Source organism: Dromaius novaehollandiae, chromosome 1 (genome assembly GCF_036370855.1).
Source record: "Dromaius novaehollandiae isolate bDroNov1 chromosome 1, bDroNov1.hap1, whole genome shotgun sequence".
Lineage (NCBI taxonomy): Eukaryota > Metazoa > Chordata > Aves > Casuariiformes > Dromaiidae > Dromaius > Dromaius novaehollandiae.
In genome coordinates, this window is record NC_088098.1 from 86433337 (window position 1) to 86455641 (window position 22305).

The following is a 22305-nucleotide window of genomic DNA, read 5'->3' on the forward strand; positions in this document are numbered from 1 at the left end:
GCTGTCTGCTACTTCCATTCACTAAGTGCAGAGAGCACGGCAGGAAATTTGTTGTACTTTGTCACACCATCATAAGCTCTCCATGGATCTTTTCCTTTCCACCCCCTCCAAATTCCCCTGCTTTTCTGCCTCCAAACCTAAGGGCTCCATGGGATTCACCATTCCTTCCTAGCCCCTCCTGGAAGGTTTCTGTGTTACGCTTCTCTGGTTTTTTTTCATCATTATGATCATCCTCTCTTCCTGGGTTCCTGTTTCTCTCCTATTGTCTTTCCTCCTCACCACCACTTTCCTCCTTCCCCATTCTTGACTCATTTTTTCCTCCTGGTTTTCTCTCTTCCCCTTGGGCAAATCCTGATATTTTTCCCTCTAAACCTTCCTTATAAAGCGCTGTGTTTATGGTAGCCATAGATTGTAAGTTAGATCCTACAGCAGGTTGAGATGCTGCTTCTGGAGGTCTGTGTGGCAAATATAGTCTTCCTGCTTGTAGCTTTGGGCAGTCCCAGATTCTTCACTGAATCTGTTTACTACAATGCCAACCCACAACTTTACCTGAAACTCTGAAGACCAACCAACTTTTCAGTTTTTTTAGCTTAGAGAATCCAACTTGTACTGTTCTATTTGCCTTCTGTCCTTGCTTATGTTTAGAAGTCATTTTATGTAATTAGCTGGGTGAGACTTCTGTGGCTTTGGACAACTTCTGGCATATCACAAATCGAAGGGTGATCAGGAGCTTCTGGGCACAGTATGCACATGAGCACAGAAAATGAGACAGCTGATGAAATAAGGAGTATAGACTCTGCTCGTGTGAAAGGGTTCTCCTGTACACATGCTGATCAGCAGTGTGCAGCAGGTCCAGTGGTCAGAGGTGCACCTCTGCTTTGGCTGTGAAGCTGCTATCATATAAGCCAAGGGCCTGATCCTGTCTGTGCCTCAGGATATCATTGATCATCCAGTGCCTACTATGATTTTTTTAGATTATATGTTACAGCACCCAGCTATAGACACAACAAAGAGTCAAGACTTTAACAATCAGAGGATTTAATTCCAAAGAATAGCAAAATATGAGACGCTGTTCTGAAGAGAAGCTGTCTTTGTAAAGAGAGGCCAAAATTATGTAAAAGTTGTCTTCCTAAAATTACATAAAAGTTGTCTTCCTATGACTAGAAGTCACATCTTTAAACAGTGCTCTCCAAGCTCAATCACTGAAAAGGGGGAGTATTGAAGTCACGTCCTTGAACTCTCCCATCAGGATAAATGAAAAGACACCCCCAAAATTTAAATCCACTGAAGAAACAGCAGCAGCAACAGATTTTTCTGTAATCTTTCTCTAATCTTAGATTTCTTAAGACAAATGTGTTGCCAGAATTACTAATTCCAATAATTTACTCCTACAAAAATCTCCCACTGAAATATATGTCACGAGTTTCCAAAAAGATAGGTGGTTATGGATAGGAATTGCACAATATCTCCCTCATTAGGAAAAGTACTTAATTTGAAATTTCTGATCCACACTGACCCCAAGTTCTTTTGAAGTGTGGGCCGGAATGGGTCATTCTAATCTACAGCAATTTGGGATTTACTTATTCTTCTTCATTATTCTATATGCTTTTCATTGCCCTCCCAAGGAGCAATCATTTCTCTTGGCCTCTTGTTCTCTCACTAATGCTTGCCTGTTACCTTCTGATCTATCACCTCTTCTGACATGTATCTGATATCAGTTGGAAGACTGGGAGCAGGGTGTTTTGTATTCTGCAAGGGCATATTCATCTAGAAAGAAAAAAGAAAGATGACATTTATATGAGAATGAGAAGTCATTCTGACCCCAGTCCATGTGCCAATCCATAATGTAACTAACACGTTATGCCAAACCATTAGATATCTGATAGATTTTGCTGTAGTCTTCCAGTTGTCAAGTCACCCAGTTCCAGGGCTGCAAAGTCAGTGCCCAATGCACTCCTCTGGCAGTTTGGCAGGACATATCATCATTGTGATCGTATGGGATGTGTATCAGGTGGCAGAATGAGCACTCCAGAGAGAATTACCTGGATACTGCTGCTAATCTGCTAAAAGGCAGTTCCCAAAGGTTATACCAAGCCTGAGAAAAGTATATGGGAACTTGATGCACAGTTTCGATAACATAACTACCACAAATGAATAATGTTTGGTGCCTTTGTAGTTCCTTGAGGCCAGATCTAGAAAGGTGTTCAGGCACTTAATATTCTAGTGAGATGCTTAAACTGCTTGTGGATTCAGTGGCACTAATTCCCCCTTAGGTATTTAAATTGTACTATGGAACAGTTCTTTGGCCACAGCCTACTATAGCAATGTAAAACAAATACATAAGACAGGCCAGAACATTTGTGTAGAACCACACTTCTTTCTGTAGGTTTGTAAGAAAGTGCTCTTGCCCCATTGCTTTCTAACCTGCTTTATGTTAAAATGCAGAAAGAAAAGAAAAGGTGTGGGAAAGAAACTCTCTATGCCTTTACAATTCTTTTGCAGTCTAGTAACCAGTAAGGACTGGTTGAAAGCAGTAGAATCGCTAGCTTGCTGTCTGTTCACCTCTCCTGAGAAACAAAGGCAGCAAATGCAGAAATGGGAAGAGAAGCTTGCACAGAAAGAGCAAGGGAAAATCTACTGTCTTTATCTTGCAAATGCTGAGATCAGCAGATTGATTTCCTAGGTTTTTCTCAGGCCTACTGAGGTCACCCACCTGTTTCATAGTAGTCATAAATATGTACAGAGGCTGCTCTGATATCTGACACAGGCAGGCTTTGCTCCACACTGAAGGAGAAATTGATTTCCTTCTGGAAGGCCTGGAAATGGAAGGACAAGAAAATGCATCAGACTTTTTGTATCTACTCTTAAGTCTAAGGTTGAGCAGATGCACTTCTAGGTCAGAGTGGATGACAAACTGCCATTCTCCTCTCCAGCTTGCATACTTGGTGTCAAATCAGATAATTGCTTCAAATCTGTTGCTAAACACATTTTGTTGCTAAGTTTGTATGTCCTTTTGTTTCTTCCTCTTCCTATTTTTACTCCCCTGATTACTGCTGCTTTCAACACATAACCAATCATCCTGTCACTGCAAGTTTCTGTCAGTCCCTTTCCTTGTGCTTTCCCAGCTCAAACCACTTTCAGCACCTCTCTAACTTCCCCACTACTTTTCTTTCTCTCATTACATTGAATTCAAGATCCACAACCTCCTCTGTAGTTCTGTTCCTCATTCTGCACTCTTGCAGCCAAACTTTCCAAACTTTTCTCCTTGATCATCTTCCTCAGCTTCAGGCTTTCCCCTGCATGCCCAGGACTCTGCCCCTGCCCTTGTCTCCATTTGTCCTTGTTTTTGTCTTGCTGATCTCTTTATAGGAATGGAGCAGGGGACAGGGACTCTGGAGAACATTCTCCATCACTGATGCCCTGCTGGGTGAACTTGAGAAAGATCTTTCACATCTCCACATCTCAGCTTCTCTCTCAGTGAATATGGAATGCTTACTCTAATCTGCCTTGCCAGGCCTTTGGACACCAATTGACAAAAATCATTGTTCAAGAGGTAAATATCATTACTATTTCTTTTGGCTTTCTCCCTCCTTCCCATCTGGGTATTTTAAGATCCCTTGTGTTTTTCATCTTTCTTCACTCCTTTTATTAGTAAGTCTTTAGTGTGGAAGGAGAATTCTCTTCCTACAGAAGTCTCTGTAAAAGGGGGAAGATGATGTTGACTCTCTCTGTAAAACACTGAGATAACTGATGAAAAGCCTTACTTAAAGGCTGAGTATTACTGGATAGATTATGAACTTTTTGCAACAGGGAATGCAACTTAGCTATGTTTGTGAAATGCTGTTTAATCATGCAGCAATCTTCATAAAGAATAATAATAAATACGTATCTTTTTTCACAATAGACTATAACTACTGTGTTTCTGTAGATCTGTACTTTATTTATTCTAGTGTCATAGACAGAAGAGTATGCCTAACAGAATACCCGAGGTTATATACTCTAACTAGGTCAGGAGAAGAAGCTGTTTACTGATGATGGAAGGAGTGCAGTCCTTTTACTTCTTTAAGATACTTGTATTGCTAATCTGCTATGGATGAAATTTCTCTTTTATTTTGGAGCCTGTTTTAAACTCTCAGTTTAATAAAACCAAAGACAACACCCTCCCCAGACTTACCTTCTGCAGGTAGAAGAGGATGTGGTCGTTCCTGATGTCTACTTGATCCACAATAGAATCATGGTATTGAAACTTAAAATAAAGCAAATGATAGCAATTTTAACACAGGAGATGTGCCAAGCAAGTACAAATAACCATTCCTTAGAAAAGTACGTGTGAAGCAGTTGCCTTGCTCCTGTTGTGACACTATGACATCTCGTGGCCAAAATAAGAAATGTAGAAGGAGTAGGTCTGTATTTTCATGAAATGGCAAGTGCAAACCAATCACAATGAAAAATAAACTGCGTTTATTAGTCAGGTTCGGTGTGTGTGCGTTTTTTTTTTTAAACAGCTTAAAAGTGCTTTCATTTCAGTAAGAATTTATGATTACATGATCATTTCTGTAGCTCAAACTGACTCACTTTTTAGTGAGTTGTATATTTAAAGATGTTTCTAAAGGTTTTGTTAAAACCATATGAGAACAATTATTTTACTATGAAAATATACAAAAATAAAATGTTCTAAATATTAAATAGCAACTATATTTTTCCCAGCTGTATACATATGCCAAACAGCATAATATCTCAATGCAAAAATCTTCCAAAGAAAAGTTATGACTTTCATACAGTTCTAGCCAAAAAAGAAATTCAAATCTGAGTGATGAATTGGTATAAATGCTATGAGCAGCAATAAATTGTATTCTTCCAGACTGAATCTCTTCTTATCTCCTTGAAGATAAGGCTCATGGCTTGAAGGTAATACATCTATTGTAGGGCCTGAATTACATTGGGAACTGAAACAAGACGATTATCAAAGCTCTTCCCAGCATTATCATCATCATGACCAAATTTCTGGATAGTAACTGAAGAACAATACCCACTTTTCCTGTGTTTGCTAAACTGTGTTGAACATATATTAGTACAATCATATGCTTGGACATCTAGATAGGAATGAATAATCATCTCAAAGGAATAAGAGGGCAAAAGGCCCATGTTAAGCAATTGAACAATTCCACAGGTATTTCCTATGCAAATTTAGTTAGATTATGTGATTAAAGGCTCATCTGCATGAACACAAAGGAGCATAGAGGAACAACCACAAACAGAGGAGCCCAAGTAACCTAATCAGAGCAAACAGAGCTGACCCAGCTCCTCCCAGGGCTATCACAAGAGAGTGATGATCTCTATTTTCTGGGTGTGGGACCTACCAGATGAATCAACAGGAGAGGAACACTGGACCACCTAACAGACTGAGGGTGGATGCTCCCTTCAGGGGTATGGGACACATTACAGGATGCAGGGAAGAACATTTTGGAATCATGCAAGACTTGCTATGGGATGTTAAGGGGAAGAACTACAAGTGGGAAAGGGAGGGATCAAGGTGGACTGAGAAGGAACAAGCATAGGAAAATAGAGATAAAATGGGATAAATAGAGGGAAAATGGGATAAAATGGGCTGGTTTTGTGTAATTAAGTTGCTTGTCAATACCCTTGTCTGGCCATGCCCTGCACCTGGTCAGTGCAATCTGTGCAGTCTTCTTATTGAACTCCATTCCTAACTATCTTCCTGGGTGAGGGGACACTCTGTTCTGTGCAAATGCATGTTTTTGGATGTCTAAGTGCCAACCACTGGAGAGGTGACCATAGAGACCAGAATGCATGCATAGTATGTGGGGGTGTGTGTCAGTTCACTCACAACTCACCGGCAAATACCAGGCTGAACTATTCGACAAATGAGGTAAGTGGCTTGACAGCCAGGTATTGAAATGAGCATAAGTCTGGGCTGCATACTGGAGACATCAGAGGGTCTGAGAGTTGGCTACTGGAGGGACCAGGATGTCCAAGCCAGCCACTGGGGAGACAGTAAAGCCTGTGTGTTGATATTGGGAAAGCCATAGGTCTGGACCAAGTAGCAGAGAGGCTCATTTGCATGCGTGCGTGTGTGCGTGTGTGTGTGTTTCTTTGTATGAAGCAACTGGGAGCTACTGGGGAGACTTCAGTGTCTAAGACCAGTTATGGGAGGGCTCCATAGTGTATATGTATGCATGCAAGAGGGTCTGAGTACTAACAAATGGAGTGGGGCTATGGGCCTCAAGGACCTGTGTGTCCAGGTGTCAGCAGTTGTGGAGAACAAGGATCCAGGGGCTAGCCATTGGATAAACTAAATGTCTAAGACCAGCTACTGAAGGGATCCATATTGTATGTATTAATATCTATGTATAAACCTTTGACTAATGGGCTTCCATCCTGATCAGCCAGAAAGGGGAACAGAATAAGGCCATTTGTGCTATTTGTATTTGTTTGAATACTGTTTCTTCTGTCGCTGTTGATCTGTGTGGCTGGCTGTGTACCTATGTATATGTATGTGTTGTGTACATGTGTGCCTATTGGGAATATGTACTCAGCTTTACTGCTGGCTGGACCCGGGGACATGAAGTCATGGCAGCCTCACTTCTACTGGGGATTTGGCAACACCTAACAGATCTGTCTTCAACAGATGAACAACTACCAGTCTGAAATACAGAGTGTGTAGCAGAAGATTGTGCCCAGGGCATTTTGCAGAATTCCCATATGGCTACAATTTGCTAATCAGACACTATTTTTTATCAACTTCCTATGTTTCCAAGGTGGACCAATTACTTTGCTCCCATTCTTTACCTTTTTCAGGGAAGATCTGATGGGAACAAAACCTGAGAGCATCTTCACATCAATAATGGCCATGTTGGAGACATTGCGATTTCCTGTGTAGCTGAAAAGAGAAAAGCTCTGCTTATCTGGACTGCAATCAGAGAGGAGACCAGTGAATGACATTTTCAGCTTCCACCCACAGACAACTCAGATAATCTCTATACCGGATGGTTCTGTTGTCCCACTTGCCTGCAGCAAGTGTGTGAAATTTAGCAATGAAGGATGAGAGTTCTTCAAGATATGATCCTATTTGTCTTCCTGCAGCTGCATGGTAGCAGCTAACTGCCTGTACTTAAATCCTTCCCTGGATGCTTTACCCAGCTGAGCATGCAAGGAGGTGATCAATAAGAAGTTACCTGGCGGAGAGGACAAGGTCAAACTTTGGTGGGAAGTTGCTCGTGCAGGATACATTGGCTGGCTGTACAGAGAGAGAAAATCCTGCAACCTTTTTGGGTAGATGGACGTTGTATCTCAGAGTTGTCTAAAAGACATGGGAAGTATGAGATGGTCACAGACCTGCAGATTGTTGTGGCTTTGGCATTAGCTATGGAGAGGAAGTCTGCTGATTCCTCAGCTAGGTGATGCTGAGTTTTAGCTTCTTTACCTGCAGATAGACACAGCCAGTGCCATTCACTTCCACACTGTAATGCCCTGGGATAGTGGGCAAGGAAGCCTGTTGCAGTAAGAAGCGATTCTTGTCATTCACCTGGAAAACCTTACTTGGGAGCTGCATGAAGCTGGCTTTAATTGTGTTAAGACTTTTCTTAGAGAAGGTGAGGTACCCATACTGAGCCAAAGCTTGCAGAGCAACAACAGTATCCTAAAAAAACAAAAAAAACAAAAAAACAACAACAACAAAAAAAAACCATGATCCCTAATTAGAGAGTTACCCAGCTGTGAGATGGTACATGAGATTACCACAGCTCCTATTTCCCCAGCACTTCATCAGTGCCACTAAATGGAGGAGGACTTCGAAGAGCGCTGAGGAGACTAGCTGCAAGCTCTTGGAGAAATAAACCTGAATTATCTCAGAACACGTTTGTGACTGCTGTCCACTGCTAATTTGATGTGTAAACTCAGGTAAATTCTCATTTCCTAAAATTAAAAAAATATAAGAAGCTGCCTATGAAGAGCATGATGTACCCTAACAAGGAGACTTCTGCAAGCACCATTTATCATGCATTATTCAAAAAATATATATAATCAGGAAGAAATGTGATAATATTGAGATCCAGCCTGCAAGCCACAACTGCAAACTGTTCCCAGACAGGTGTGTTTTGTGTTTTTTGTTTTGTTTTGTTTTTTACCATCCCCAATTGTCACCTGGCTGGAGGAAAAACCACCATAGGGATTCTGTTGTTTGACAAGCCAGTGCACGATGCTGTAAGCGTATGATAACTCTTCTGGAGTGAGTTTGGTTTTGTTGAGCAGAGCCAGCAGCACATAGCTGGTCATTTCAATCTCAGCAGAAGGAGCACGGGAATAGAAGACAGGGAAATGTTCTGCTGGTGGCTTGTTTTCTCTCTCCCAGTGAACTGAACCACCTGAAAACAGAAAGGTAGGGTGTAAGAAGCATGAAAAAATGACTTGTTGGCTAATTCACCACAGTATCATTTGGGAGATACTATTCTCTCTCTTCCCTTACCCAGAAGATTTTACAGCTTTCAGTGTGCTGCACTTGATAGGCTTTTAGTTCAGGAAAGGAAAAGAAAAGAGGAAGGGATACAGGGGTATTAATAAAAAGGAGTTGTATAAGTCAAAGGAGGGTTGAAAGTGTGGCAGAGGGATGCTAAAATGGTCAGGGAACTAGAGCACATACCATTCAAAGAGAGGCTGAAGGAACTGGATTTGTTCAGCCTGTAGAAAAGAAGGCTAATAGAGAACCTAGTCGCAGTCTACCACTACTTAGATGGGGATTGCAGAAAAGGGAGTCAGACTCTTCTTGGCAGTGCACAGAGAAAGGACAAGAGGCAACACACAGAAGCTGCACTAGGGAAAACTCCAATTGGACAAAAGGAAAAAAAATAGTTCCCCAGGAGAGTGGTGGAGCACTGGAACTGGTGCCCATTGAGGGTGTGGAATCTCCATTCCTGGAGATTTTCAAAACCTCACTGGACAAGGCCCTGGGCAAGCTGATTAAGCGTTGAAGTTGGCCTGAATTTGAGCAGGCGGCTGGACTGGAGACCTCTGGAAGTCCTTCCTGCCTTTCATGACTCTAAGAACATCAGGCTACAGTTCAACCTTTGGTTAGGCCAAAAGATATAGACAGAGAAGTTCATAGAGATCAGATCAGTTTAGGGAGAAATCCTGTAGCATAGCAGACAGGGAATGGGAAGAGAGCAGCATGAATGAGAATACTGACCATCAGAATAACTTATGCCATACAACAAGCCATTCCACCAGTTATATTGCCTATATCTTGGCCATACATCACTTACCAACTCTGGTAGCTGTTTTGTCGAGCTTCTCAAGAAAGAATTTCTGTCTTTTCTCTTTGTCGGCTAAGCCATAAGCATAGGCAAGAAGGGCCTGGGTATAAATGTTGTGTACCCTTTTGTTAAATGCAGTCTCCAAACAGTTCATGCCATTCTGAACCACAGGATGCTAGTAATGCAAAGCATAGGAGGGTTGTCAGGTTTGTGTCTCAGCTTCTCCTTAAAGACTTCCATCACTGCTTAATCTGACATCACTGACATTTCATGCGAAAACTATACATGACACATGGCATGTTTAAGGGCCTGCACTTTATGTCGCCTGTAAAAAATCACCATGCAGCAGTTCTGCCTTCTGTCTGTATTTATTCAGAGGCAGCATGGCCAGACTAACAGAGTGCTGGGTCTTTTCCTGACTTGTGGGATAACCTTATGCAGGTCAATCCTCTGCTGTAAAATAGGGAACATTTTTACAGAATTATGTAAGGTGTATTGAGGAGTCATGATGAAATGGTCCTTCTCAGGTGGGTGGTATTACTCATTTGCTCAGTGTAGCTATGAAGATAGCTCTTCAGCTCTTTTAGCCTCATAGACTGTGAACTCCAGTTCAGCTCAGACATCACTAGCAGACTACTAACCACAGTCTCTCATGCAAACTCACTTATAGATGTGCCACCAGGTTCTGGAGCTTCATATGAAGATAACGGGAACTAAACCCATGTTGCTGAAGCAATATTTCATCCTGCACAATGTTTTTATCTTGCCTACTTACTTCTTACATCTTGTACTTACAATGATTCCCCACTCCACAGTATCTGAGGGTCTTGCAAAACTCTGTGTGCTTAGAACACATTTGTCAGATTGGGAACAACTTGTGCCTCCTTCCCCATTTTACCAAGAAACAAAGAATCAAGTCATGATCTCAAGGTATACAGTACAGAAAGTATATTGCAGAGAACAGAACTCAGCTCTAATTCCCCAACTCCTAGCAAGTATTCCAAGCAGCAGCTCAACATTCCCTTCCATTATTAAGAATGGCATAGGGAAATGGATACACAACTTGGATCTATATGCATAGAGAAAGTTTGTAGGTCTGGAGATTAGGAAAGCTTGGACTTTGGCCTGGACAAATTCAGAGGGAATTCCAGACTGGACTCCAGATGGAGTTGGCAAAGTCAGTCTAGATTTTACACCAACACAAAATACTGTTGTTTAACAGAACTGGATTCCTCAGGGGACCTAAGATTTTTCTTTTTCATATGGATTCATAGGAACTTGCTACATAACTAATCTGTAACACACATCAAATGTTCATGTCAGCTGCAGGGTTCTGGAAACAGATTTCTTGAGCTGACTATGCAAAGGCTTGGTATCCTAGAATCAGTATTTATGGCACTGTTAAAGAATACAGATGTGATAATTATCACCTGTGCACTGTTTGATGTGTGCCTGACCAGACTAATAAAGCAGAACAGCATCAAATACCTACCACAACAGGGTGTCCAGCCTCCAGCAAGGCTGCCACAACATAGGCTGTTAGTGAGTATTCACCTTCTTTACCACCCTAAAGAAAATACAAGTGAAGAACAAATTAGTACAGCAGTCCTAGAATTAAATAAAATGTGAATGCATTCATAATCAGATCCAGACAGATTAGAGATCAGAAGCAGCCTCTTTCTGTTGTGCACAAGAACAATAAAGATCAAGCTTCCTCAGGATAAAGCCAAAAGTATTTCACGCATTTACACATGTGCTATAGAGCACATTATAGCCTGTGGCTGAACATGCAGATGCACTGATGGAAGATGAAACCTGAGACTTCTGACTCAGGAAGTCCTACTTGCTTCTACCTCATCATCAGTAGGAGACATAAGAATCATGCCATGCTTGTATGAGAGAGACATAAGAAAACAGTGTTAGGTTATATGATAAGAAGCTCATCTGCTCACACACAAAGGAGCACCGAAGAACAATAGCAGGTGGAGGAACTTGAATGATGCCCTGACCAGCTACTCACAAGCCCATCACAGGAGAGCAATCAACCTATAAGAGGCTTATCTCCACAAACCCAAAGGAGCATAGAGGCACAATAGCAGACAGGGGAATCCCAAATAACCCGGTCAGAGAAATTGACCCCTGCCCCAATTCCTTCCAGGGCTGTCCAGGGGAACCACTGGCCCCATGGCCCAGGTGTGAAATGCAACGGATTACTCAATGAGAGTAGCTTTCTGGGTCACCTCACAGACTGAGAGGGGTCACTGCCTAATGGGTATAGGGCACATTATGGGATTCAGGGAAAGAGCATTCTGAAATCATGAAAGACATTGTGGGATGTTTCAAAGAGGAAGCAAAGGCAAGGAAAGGGAGGGATCAAAGTGGTTTGGGGAGGAATAAATACAGGAAAGTAGAAGGATAAGGGGATAAAAAAGAATGGTAGTGTGTAAATAGGGCTGACCAGTACGCTTGTCTCCCCATCAAAGCAGTCTGTCTTATCTTCTTATTAAATTCTATTTCTAACTGTTTTGGGGGGGTGAAGGGCTCTCTATTCTCTGTGCATGTGTGCGTATGGAGATCTAAGTACCAGCAACTGGAGGCATCCCATGGGTCACATGCATCTGTGTTGCCAGCAACTGGAGAGACCAGAGTGAGTGCAATTAAATACCAGCAACTGGATTTGGACTGTGGGTCACAGGGAAACTGTGTCTATGGTGCCAGCAACTGGAGCATGTGAAGGTCTGAGTTCCAGCAATTGCCACGGGGCCATTGGTCGTAAGACCCATGTGTCTGTGATACCAGCAACTGGAGTGAGTGAGGGTCTGCATCTCAGCCTGTGATTGCTAGCAAATATCAAGCCACACTAGCTGGAGAATAAGTTAAATGGCTTGGGAGCCATGTATGTATGTACATCTCTAGAGGTGAGACCAGTGGGACCAGGAGATCCTGGCCAATTGTTAGAGAGACTGTGGGGTCTGGAGGTCAACTGAAAGACCCATTTGTGTGTGTATATATGCATGTTCGTGTGTCTCTGGGAATAGCTTGGATACAGGTCCAGCTGCTGAATGTACTATGTTTCTAATCTGAGTTACTGGAGGCATCCACAGTGAGAGAGAGAGAGAGAGTGTGTGGGGGTTGGTGTGTGTGTAAGGAGGTCCATACCTGCACCTGGAGTGGGGCTGTGGGCCTCAGGGACTCACATGCCCAGGTAACAGTAACTGGGGAGACTGGGGATCCACCAGCCAGCTACTGGATGGACTATGTGTCCAAGGCCAACTGCTGGGGAATCCAGAGAGGGAGAGAGAGGGAGAGAGAGGGAGAGAGAGGGAGAGAGAGGGAGAGAGAGGGAGAGAGAGGGAGAGAGAGGGAGAGAGAGGGAGAGAGAGGGAGAGAGAGGGAGAGAGAGGGAGAGAGAGGGAGAGAGAGGGAGAGAGAGGGAGAGAGAGGGAGAGAGAGAGTCTGTCTGTCTGTCTGTCTGTGCATGCCTGTAAGTGAGGGGGCCTGTACCAGCAACTGGAGTGGGGCTGTGGGTCTCAGGGCTTGTATGCCCAGGCTCCAGCAACTGGTGAGACTGAGGATCCAAGGGCAGTTGCTAGGAAGGTTGAGTGTCGAAGCCCAGCTACTGGAGGATCTACATTGTTGATATATATATTTCCCACTAATGGACCTTCATTGTGAGAGGAACAGGATGAGGCAATTGGTGCTGTTTGTGTTGTTTGAGTGCTGAATGCTTCTGTCTGTGTTGACCTGTATGGCTGGCGTGTGTATGTCTAGATGTGGATTGTGTATGTCTGTGTGCATGCTTATTGGGAATACACGTTAGTTTCACTACTGGTTGGACTTGGGGGCATGGAGCTGCATCACCTAGTCTCTGTCAGGCTACTGGATTTGACAAGCCCCTAACATGACAGAGTAAAGGTGTGGTGATAAGCATGTGACCAGCAGAAGTGACCCAACTCTACCCCAGTGGCAGGACTGGAAGTTTGGGGACATACTGAGCTTAGTTACCTTGAAAGCATTGTTGAAATGGGACCCAGCACTTTCAAAGCAGCCACCAGACTTCTGCTTGCTTGCCAGCCAGATCAAGGTTTGAGACTGGATGGTGTTGTCAATGTAGATGTAGCGTTTGGCTTGTGCAAATGACTTGTATACAAAGGCAGTGAGCCTGAAGATCAACCATAAACAAAGAGGAGACAAGGTGTGAACTAGATCATGAAAGCTTGCCAGCAACTGGGCATGCATAGTCAATGACATAGAATGAACTCTATAATGTTTGAGGCAAAAGAAACAAGTGTTTCCTTAGTTTTAAGTAACAGGGTAGTTAAAATCCTGACGTTAAAAACCGAGCCGAGATTTTTCCATTACTGTGCTGAAGCCATTGGTCCAGGGTATTACTAAAGTATAGATACAGCTTGGTTATTGATGATAGAAATTTATATCCTTAAATAATAGAATCATGAAATAATCTAGGTGGGAAGGAACTTCCAGAGGTCTCCAGTCCAGCCGCCTGCTCAAATTCAGGCCAACTTCAACGCTTAATCAGCTTGCCCAGGGCCTTGTCCAGTGAGGTTTTGAAAATCTCCAGGAATGGAGATTCCACACCCTCAATGGGCACCAGTTCCAGTGCTCCACCACTCTCCTGGGGAACTATTTTTTTTTCCTTTTGTCCAATTGGAGTTTTCCCTAGTGCAGCTTCTGTGTGTTGCCTCTTGTCCTTTCTCTGTGCACTGCCAAGAAGAGTCTGACTCCCTTTTCTGCAATCCCCATCTAAGTAGTGGTAGACTGCGACTAGGTTCTCTATTAGCCTTCTTTTCTACAGGCTGAACAAATCCAGTTCCTTCAGCCTCTCTTTGAATGGTATGTGCTCTAGTTCCCTGACCATTTTATCGTATTTCTGTTTCACTCTCTCCAATTTGTCCATCTCTTGTACTAAGAGATCCAAATTAATTGAGCTGAGACCATTTAGCCTATTAAAAATAACAATACTTAATGCTTTGGTCATGTTTCAAAGTCTGTTTCACTAGTTCAGAATCCTTAGGAAGTATCACCACTCACCATATGCTCCCTTCCCTATCTCTTTTCCCAAACGAGCTGTAGGATCCATCTTGGTGTTTGTAGGATAGCTGTTTTTGGTACCCTGAAAACACAAGAAAGAAGACATTTTCTAATCACAGTAAATGCCTAGTTCTGTTGTTTGTTCAACTGGAGCAGTAAGACTTTGGGACTCCAGATTAAGTAATGGAAGTCTTGTAAATGATATCAGCTATTATGAATTCTACCTGCTTTTACTTCTGGAATTACCAAATGCTACTTTGGGGTGCTGTTATTCTCAGCTCTGATGCAGTAAATGTGGTGCGAGAACTTGGAGATCAGTGTTCTCAATCTAGAGTTCAACATGCACAATCACAAAATTAGATGGGAGAATCTGAAAGGCTCTCACCTCTGGACAAATATCCAGTACCTTTGGCTCTAATCTCTTCAGTTAGCTGCCCAGTTTTATTTAGATAATCCAGGGCATAGATGTTGGGTGTGAACAAGGCCATGTTCTGTTCTCCACAGCCATATGGCATATGGAGCAGGTTCTCCATGTTCCTCAGGGCTGTGCCCAAAATGTCCCCTGTAGAATGAAAGATATAAGGAGTTATGTACCCTGTATGAGGAATGCAGTTCAAAAATGTCTTTTAATACGTGCATTATACATTGCTTTAAATTACTAGACTATGAACTCATGGGCAATGACTGATAGAGAAATCACAGCATAGTATGCAAAGCCACAGCCAAAAAGAAATGCTGAAAACACTGCATTTTGTTTAGGAAATAGTAGCTACATAAGGAAATCTGAGAATATGAAAAGGAATGGAGCATGAATACCAATAGGAATGGGTTCTAAGAAACAGCTATTAACCCTTCAAAGGGACGTTCCCTGGCTTTCCAGCATGCATCACATTTAGTGTGTACATGTGAGAACGGGGTTTGGGAACATGTTAGTGATAGGCTACAGAGGCTGCATTTCATGATGTCACCACACTTCACACAGATCCAGGCATGCTAAACTTTTTTTTTTTCTAATCTGAGTTCAGAACCTCATAAACTTTGCACTGAAGAGAACTGCCAGTCTTAATAATGACTTTAAGATTAGTAGAGCTGATTGGAATCTAAAAGTCTTATTCTATAGGAACTTAAAAGTTTGCAAATGTTTTTCATGATGCAAAAGCATAAACTTGAAATTGTTTGGTCAGTAAAATTCTGAAGTTTTGTTTCCAAGAAATCAAAATAAATATATTTTTCTGAAGTCTGCTTTATCTTACCTTTCAGCTGAATTAACTGTTTTAATATACTGAACAGTATATGGTAATGCAGTATAAACTGAAATGTGATGTAAATTGAAATATTTTGACTACATTGTTCTGTCATATTTTGATATAACATGGCAGACTATTGAGCAACTCTTGCCTTTCTTTGCTGTTTTACAAAGTAGGAAATATTTTCTATAACAACAGAATGAAATATCTCCTCAGCTTTGCATTAGCTTTGCACATTTATGCATGATGGTACTGGGTGCAGCACAAAGGAAAAATCATTTCATTTTCAGTCTAAACTTACCGATAACGGAAAAATAAGCTCTGGCTGATCCCTGCACCACATTTGCTGGCAGCTTGAGAGCCACTGGTTCAGAAAATATTTTACCTGATGATAAAATGTAACAATAAAAATTATTAAAAACATCTTTTTCTCAGAAGCATGCAGTTTGCAAGTCTTATTACAGTGACTGCTACAATCTGCAGTCTGGATGAGGAAACTGCAGAGACTAGCCCAGTGAGTCAAAGATATCTCTGTAAATCTTGAGCTGTAGTCCAGTACCTTAACCCTGAGATCATCCTTCCTCTCCAGAAAGGGTCTCTGGTTTTGTAGGACAAAACATAGTCAAGACATAGTCAAGTAGTTCAACTCACTCACTGGAATGAGTGAATGAGCTTGCCTTACCTTTTGTACAGATGAGGGAGCTCCGAGTCAATTCTTTTTTAATACCTTCAGGCTGTTTGATTGCAGGGAAGTGGTCCGGGAGAGGAAGAAAGGTGTAGAACATCACCATGAAACCAGGAACCATTTAACGGTATAAAACATTACATGTATGTGGCTATCTAGACAGTGCATCCCTTATACACAGTCCTGCCCTATTTTGGCTTCTCTCTTTCTTACATAACAGCCTGTCCAGACCACGTTCCTTCTTAGAAAGCAGTTATAAAATGGACTATACACTGTAGTCAGCTCCAATCTCCAAGAGGAACCACAGGAAAAAAGTTGGGGAGAGGTCCTCTATCCAACTGATCTGTAGCTGCTACTTTATTACACTCAAGATAAATCTTACTCCTTTCATATCCACCCTTCCTCTTCAAATCCACCCCCCAAAAAAAAAATTACTAGTCACAGGTTAAAGGCATGTATGTATAGGTAAAGAATGGATGCTCTTGGTCCCAGGAAGAACATAGTGACAGGAGGATTGTAGATGCCACTGACTATTGTAAATTCCACTCTGAGTTACATGTGGAAAAGCCAATTGTACGTAACTCCAGCAGTGTCATCAGTCTTGCCTCCTCACAACAGCTATCTGCATCTAACCCACAGCTATGGAAATTGCAGTTTCCTGAAAGCAAAAAGTATATACAGATTTTCTACTGTACCTCAACTAGTAGGCTTTGAATCAGGGTGTCACTGTGAATTGTTTCCTCTTCTGGGAATGTGCTGTTTCCAGCAGCTCTGGCATTCAGTTTCGCCTCAACAGTAATTGTGAATTTCACCTCACCTGGAAACCCACCCCCCAGCCCAAGAAAGGAATTTAATTTTCAGTTTGATCTCAGCAGTAATTGTGAACTTTACCTCACCTGGAACTCCCTCACTCCCCCTGCCCAAGAAGGGAAATTTATCTTCAGTGTCTACAGTTACCCCTGTTTTTAGCATCTCCGTTCTAGGCTGATGAACTGCTGAGAAATGTAGTCCCTCCCAAGGCAGCTCAAGAGGAACAAATTTCATTAAGCTTCCAGGTCTGTGCATTAGCAGCAAGGAGTGGTTGCCTGGAGCCCTGGTACAAGGAATGAAATCAGGATCCTGCCCAAACAACTGACAGTACTCATTACCAATTTCCACCTCTTCTTGGCCCCATGCCAAATTCTCTCTGGCCTAGGGCAGTATTGTAATACTTATAGCTCTGCTGCCCCTTTCCTGCATACATAATTTATTAATCAAGAGACAACTCAAAGGGCATCAACAGGAACAGCTTGGCAGGCACTGCTTGCTTCACCCCTGCAATCACTGCACACTGGAAATCCAAAGGAATTTTTTGATTGGAACAAAATGTAATATCATAAAAGTTATTAAGGAGAGATAGCAGCTTGCTTTTTTTTCAGCCTTGCAGCACTTTTCTTTTGTATATCAGTTTTCATCTCAGTATAACTTTGCTTCTTTATCAATGAGTTTGGAAGAAATCAGTCATACTAATATATTTCCTTTGAGCTTTTAGAAACAACTTTTTAAAGAAAAGGCCCATCTGTGGTCCATTTTGAGAAGAAACTTTGCAAATTAAAAGTGATTTTTTTAATATACTTCGACTTTTGGGGGATGTACACATGCAAACCATTGTAAGTGCTTTTTAAAAAGACAATGTTGACTTGCAGGCAGTGTAAATTAACAGAGCTGTAAAATCAGGGAGAAGCAATGTCACCCTAGACCACTGAAAATCCAGCCAAAATTATTAGTGATTTTTATTATTACTGAATATAGTTGGTTAGGTATAAAACAGTCAAAGTCTAGAAGCTGGTGATCAGAATGTCACTCCTCTGCAGAGCAGTGACAAGTTCCACACATGAGCAAGAGCAAGCATGATGAACAGAAACATCATAGGCACAAGAAATCCTGCCAGTATTTCATATATAATGAGATAAGCTGAACAGTCCTTCCTAAAACAGACAGGAAATGTACTGGCAAAAATCAGAAGAGATAAAACACCAGTTCACTTCCCCTTCAGTGCATATAAAAGAAATTTAGTAGAGGTCCAGTAGTAAATTTGAGGAGCAATTAATGGAGCAGCTCAGTAATGCCTGCCTGTGGAATATTTATATTTCATTGAAGACTAGGAGTGACCAAGGTAGAAAGATAAGGAAGGGATATATCAGGGTGACAAAAAGACAAGCTTACCAAGTCTGTGGGGGCTAACAGCCCAGATATAGGTTTTTCTTTCATTAGCACACACCCTTGCTGTGTTTTCCACTGGTGAAAGGACTTCTGTCTTGTAGTCACTTGACTCTGCCAGTATAGCAATGATCTGAAAAACAAGAGAGAAAGAGAAAGAATACAAAGAGGTAGACTGCTCCTAAAGTCTGGCTGCAGAACCAAAGGAGACTGTTTCTCACTGGAGAAGCTATTTGTCACCTGATTCTGTGGGATGGTACCAGAAAAGAAGGATAGGTCATTTTTCTGAGAAAGTGGCAAACCTGTCTATTTTCTGCCCACTGTCAGTAGCTGTTTTTGACACAAGCAATTCCAGGGTATCTGTGCTCATGTTAGCAGTCAAGTCTTCATACAATTTACTGCTACTTTCTACACACTCAGTGTGTATTCTGTTTTGCACAGCACATTACCAGTACCCTCTGCTCAAGTCCCTCCTTCAGGAGCACAAGGAAGAACTGAATTAGCTAGGAAATAGTAGCAGGCTCTCATCTTCTGTGGACCAGCCACAGTGATCATCAGGCACACTCTCCTAATGTTATAACAGGGACAGGTCCTGGGACAGAAGGGGAGAGAGGAATGTGCCAGGCTACAGGATAAATAAAACACTCATTTCTGCATTTCTGATGCATTATGCAAGAAGCAGGAACTATTCTGTGAACTCTGGGACATGGGCAAACCGTAAAGACAGTAAAGAGGGACTTGAGGTACCTGGATGCATTTGTCAAGGTAGTTGAAGACATTGGCTATTAAATCAAACTTTTCCCCTCGAATTATAGAGTAGGGCAAGGTGAGATCAACAAAGAATGGTTGGAATGCTGTCAGCGAAACAGTTGAAGACATGCCAAACCCAGCGTCATCCTGCAAGCAGAAAGCACTGGCTTTCCATTCTGTGATAGTGTCAGGAATGGTGAAAAAGGCATTGGCCTCTCCATTGGAACTGAGGAAAATAAGAAAAGCAAAACAAGAAATGAGCTTCAGCATTTTCAAGACAAATATAGAATAGGCTCTCTAGTTCAGTTAGTGCTTCTGTTTTCACTGCAGTTTCTACAGGATAGCTCTCCATACTTAAAAAAGCTATATAGCTGGAAATAAAGGTGAAGGTTTATGCCAGCGAACTAAGCATAAAAAGCATTTGGAGAAGTACTGGGTTTTTTTCATTTAGAAAAATAATAGATGCCATTTGTTTAAAAGAAATGCACAATAATATTGTAGTTTGGTAAAAAGAAAATTAAAAAACCTAACTGACAGATTACAACCAATAGATTTGGATTAACATTCTAGAACAGCCCAAGAATGCATAGTTAAGATGGAGATATTCTCTTTGCAGATGATATGATGGAAAGAAAAACAAACTAAACTAAATTTTCTGCTGCTGAAAATTAAAAACATGATGAAAAATTAAAAGTTTTGCTCCTGCTGTCTCCTAACCAGATGCTGTTATTATACCCTTATCCCTTATTCTTTCTTCTTATCAGGAGGGTGGGAGGCAGAATACAGAGCAGGTTAGATTCACCGTTCAAGTAGGTTTGACATTGTATAAAAAGTTGGGAGTGCAGCTATCACTCAGCAAGATGGGTAAAGAAGATTCAGATCTACAAAGCAGCCATATGTTCCATAGCTCCTTCCCAACCTTCATTTCATCAGCATGCATTAGCTCAGAAATTCATAAGAGAGGTAGGAAGAAGTGAAAGTGAAAATACTCACTCAGTGTGAACCAGATCCCAAATCCAGGTCTCAGGGAAAAATTTCCGAACACTGTTAACAGGGCCACCACTAGTAATTCTTCCCTCATCTAGGGAGATTGTGTATGATTAAAGTGTAATATTAGATAGGTCAGGCTAGCAGTAACCAGTGAAATGAGGTCTGAACTGCCATCAGACATGCTCAACACCATAAATGAACACAAAGTATCCCATTTGAACATTTTTCTTCTTTTTTTTTTCCCTAAACATTCTAATTCTAATTCTAACAGATCGATGGTATGAGAAGAAACGATTTCTTATTTAGTCTCTTTTCCCCTGGGGAAATATGGGAAAATTAGGTATTTCAAATGACATTTTACTTTTTTTCATATTAGAAGGTCATATCATCCAGTTAGAATGGCATTTTCCCTCTCATTTACCACTAGCTCTCTTCCGTTTGCAAGTGGGCAACAGGGCCCAGTACTGTCACCAAAGTATATACTACTTTAAAAGCCTTCCCAAGAACTTAGTTGTTCTTACGCTGTACAGTATTTAAAACTAGTGCTGAATATACAGCCCATTGGAAAATAACTTTGGTTCAGATGATCAAAACACAGGGCTGAGACTGAGGACCTAGATCTTCTTTCCAGTTTTGTCATGGACTTGCTTGTGATGTCAAACATAGCATGGAGCGACCTTAGATTTCCTAGCCATAACATCAGAATAATGATACTTCCTTATTTTGCTGGACTAAAGCCATAGAATCACAAAATCATAGAAAACTTTAGATTGGAAGGAATCTCTGGAGATCACTTCTCCAAGCTCCTCAAAGCAGGACTAACTTCAAAACTCAGATCCTGCTGCTCAGGGTCTTATCCAGCTGAGTATTGAAAACCTGCATGGATTCCAAAACCTCTTGGAGAACCTGTTCTAGTCCAGCACAGCTCTGACGGAGAAGAACTTTTTCCTCATATTGAACAGCAATTTGCCTATGACTATTACTTTTGGCCTTTTGCTGCGCAATTCTGACTTGGAGAAAGATAATGATAATTTTTACCTATCTGTAAAGTACTTTGTAAACTATGTGCTAAGTATGCTAAGTGCCCTGTGAATTCTTAAAACAGGAATTTCCATTATTTTTCTGCACTGGCATTTCCCTTTAACTATTTAATTGAATTGTGAGTTGGTGAAAGGTTCTGCCATGAAAAACTCTGAAAAACAAATATTGGCTTAAGGAATAATTAGAGTCTCATTTTTTTCTGTCTTTTCTATATGCACCCTGTAGCTAAGCAAGAGAGAATTGACTCCTCACTTCTGCAAGGACTGTCAGCAAGAGATTACTTGAAGAAAACGGTGACAAAGAGACCTGTCCCCAAAGAAACACCACATGATAACTGTTCTTTTACACAGACAACAGTATAGAAGAACAGGCAGACTGGGACTGGAGACATGGCATGAATCTTCTTTTACCTGTGCCATAGCCACCACCACCGCCATCACCAAGCTTAGACATATCATCAGCATAGACACGGTCATCTTCCAGATCTGATTTGTCTGCTTGGCACAGAACTGGTTTCCGTAACACAGTGTTGGTGAAAACTTTTAGGCCCATATCCTGAATACAGAAGAATCAATTAATCATGTAATTTGGTGCACATATTAGCTACCAGGGCATACTACTTCTTGCATCTGGCTTATCACACTTCCTCTCTCTCTCCTCCGTCCTCACATCCTGCCCTTTCAACCCTGAATGTCACAAACTACTCTTCCTTTCCTACTCTGGCTCTTTCCCAAGGAGCAGTAGCACCTACTGTTCTGTGAAAAGTGTGTTAGCTCTTTGCAGCTGGACAAGGGGAGTCATGGAGACATGGGACCAATGAGAGTGGAGGGAAGTGCATTATGAAACAAGCAGTCTGCATCATGGACTCAGACCTTCACTAGGAATGCCTGGGGTCATGAGCCAAGGTCATGGTCCTGCTTAGGAAATGATTACTGAAGCACGGGCAGGATCCCACTGAATATATCCAACAGTGTTTTTCTGTCTCTCTGAGAAAAAAGGTGGAAGTGAGAAGGCAGGAATTGGATGGTTGGAGACCTCAGTCAGTTCCAGGGAATACCCCTTGCTCTTAGTA

At 41.8% G+C, this 22305-nt stretch overlaps 1 protein-coding gene across 5 annotated transcripts in view; it reads right to left on the bottom strand.

Annotated features, from left to right (window-relative positions):
- Window positions 1-1021: 1021 nt before the first annotated feature.
- Window positions 1022-22305, bottom strand: part of LOC112993888 (ovostatin-like) — a 36245-nt gene continuing 14961 nt past the window's right edge. For all 5 annotated transcript variants that reach the window (XM_026117874.2, XM_026117875.2, XM_064518589.1 and 2 more), the window contains 19 exons: window positions 21644-21788; window positions 20196-20283; window positions 19200-19428; window positions 18459-18585; window positions 16949-17070; window positions 16251-16302; window positions 15870-15953; window positions 14707-14883; window positions 14322-14403; window positions 13275-13431; window positions 10762-10836; window positions 9279-9444; window positions 8164-8384; window positions 7445-7660; window positions 7197-7321; window positions 6811-6901; window positions 4175-4246; window positions 2714-2816; window positions 1022-1767 (listed from right to left, as the gene is read on the bottom strand). In XM_026117874.2, the coding sequence (XP_025973659.1) occupies window positions 1715-1767; window positions 2714-2816; window positions 4175-4246; window positions 6811-6901; window positions 7197-7321; window positions 7445-7660; window positions 8164-8384; window positions 9279-9444; window positions 10762-10836; window positions 13275-13431; window positions 14322-14403; window positions 14707-14883; window positions 15870-15953; window positions 16251-16302; window positions 16949-17070; window positions 18459-18585; window positions 19200-19428; window positions 20196-20283; window positions 21644-21788 (2385 nt within the window). In that variant the 3' untranslated portion in view covers window positions 1022-1714. The remainder of the gene's footprint in view (window positions 1768-2713; window positions 2817-4174; window positions 4247-6810; window positions 6902-7196; window positions 7322-7444; window positions 7661-8163; window positions 8385-9278; window positions 9445-10761; window positions 10837-13274; window positions 13432-14321; window positions 14404-14706; window positions 14884-15869; window positions 15954-16250; window positions 16303-16948; window positions 17071-18458; window positions 18586-19199; window positions 19429-20195; window positions 20284-21643; window positions 21789-22305) is intronic.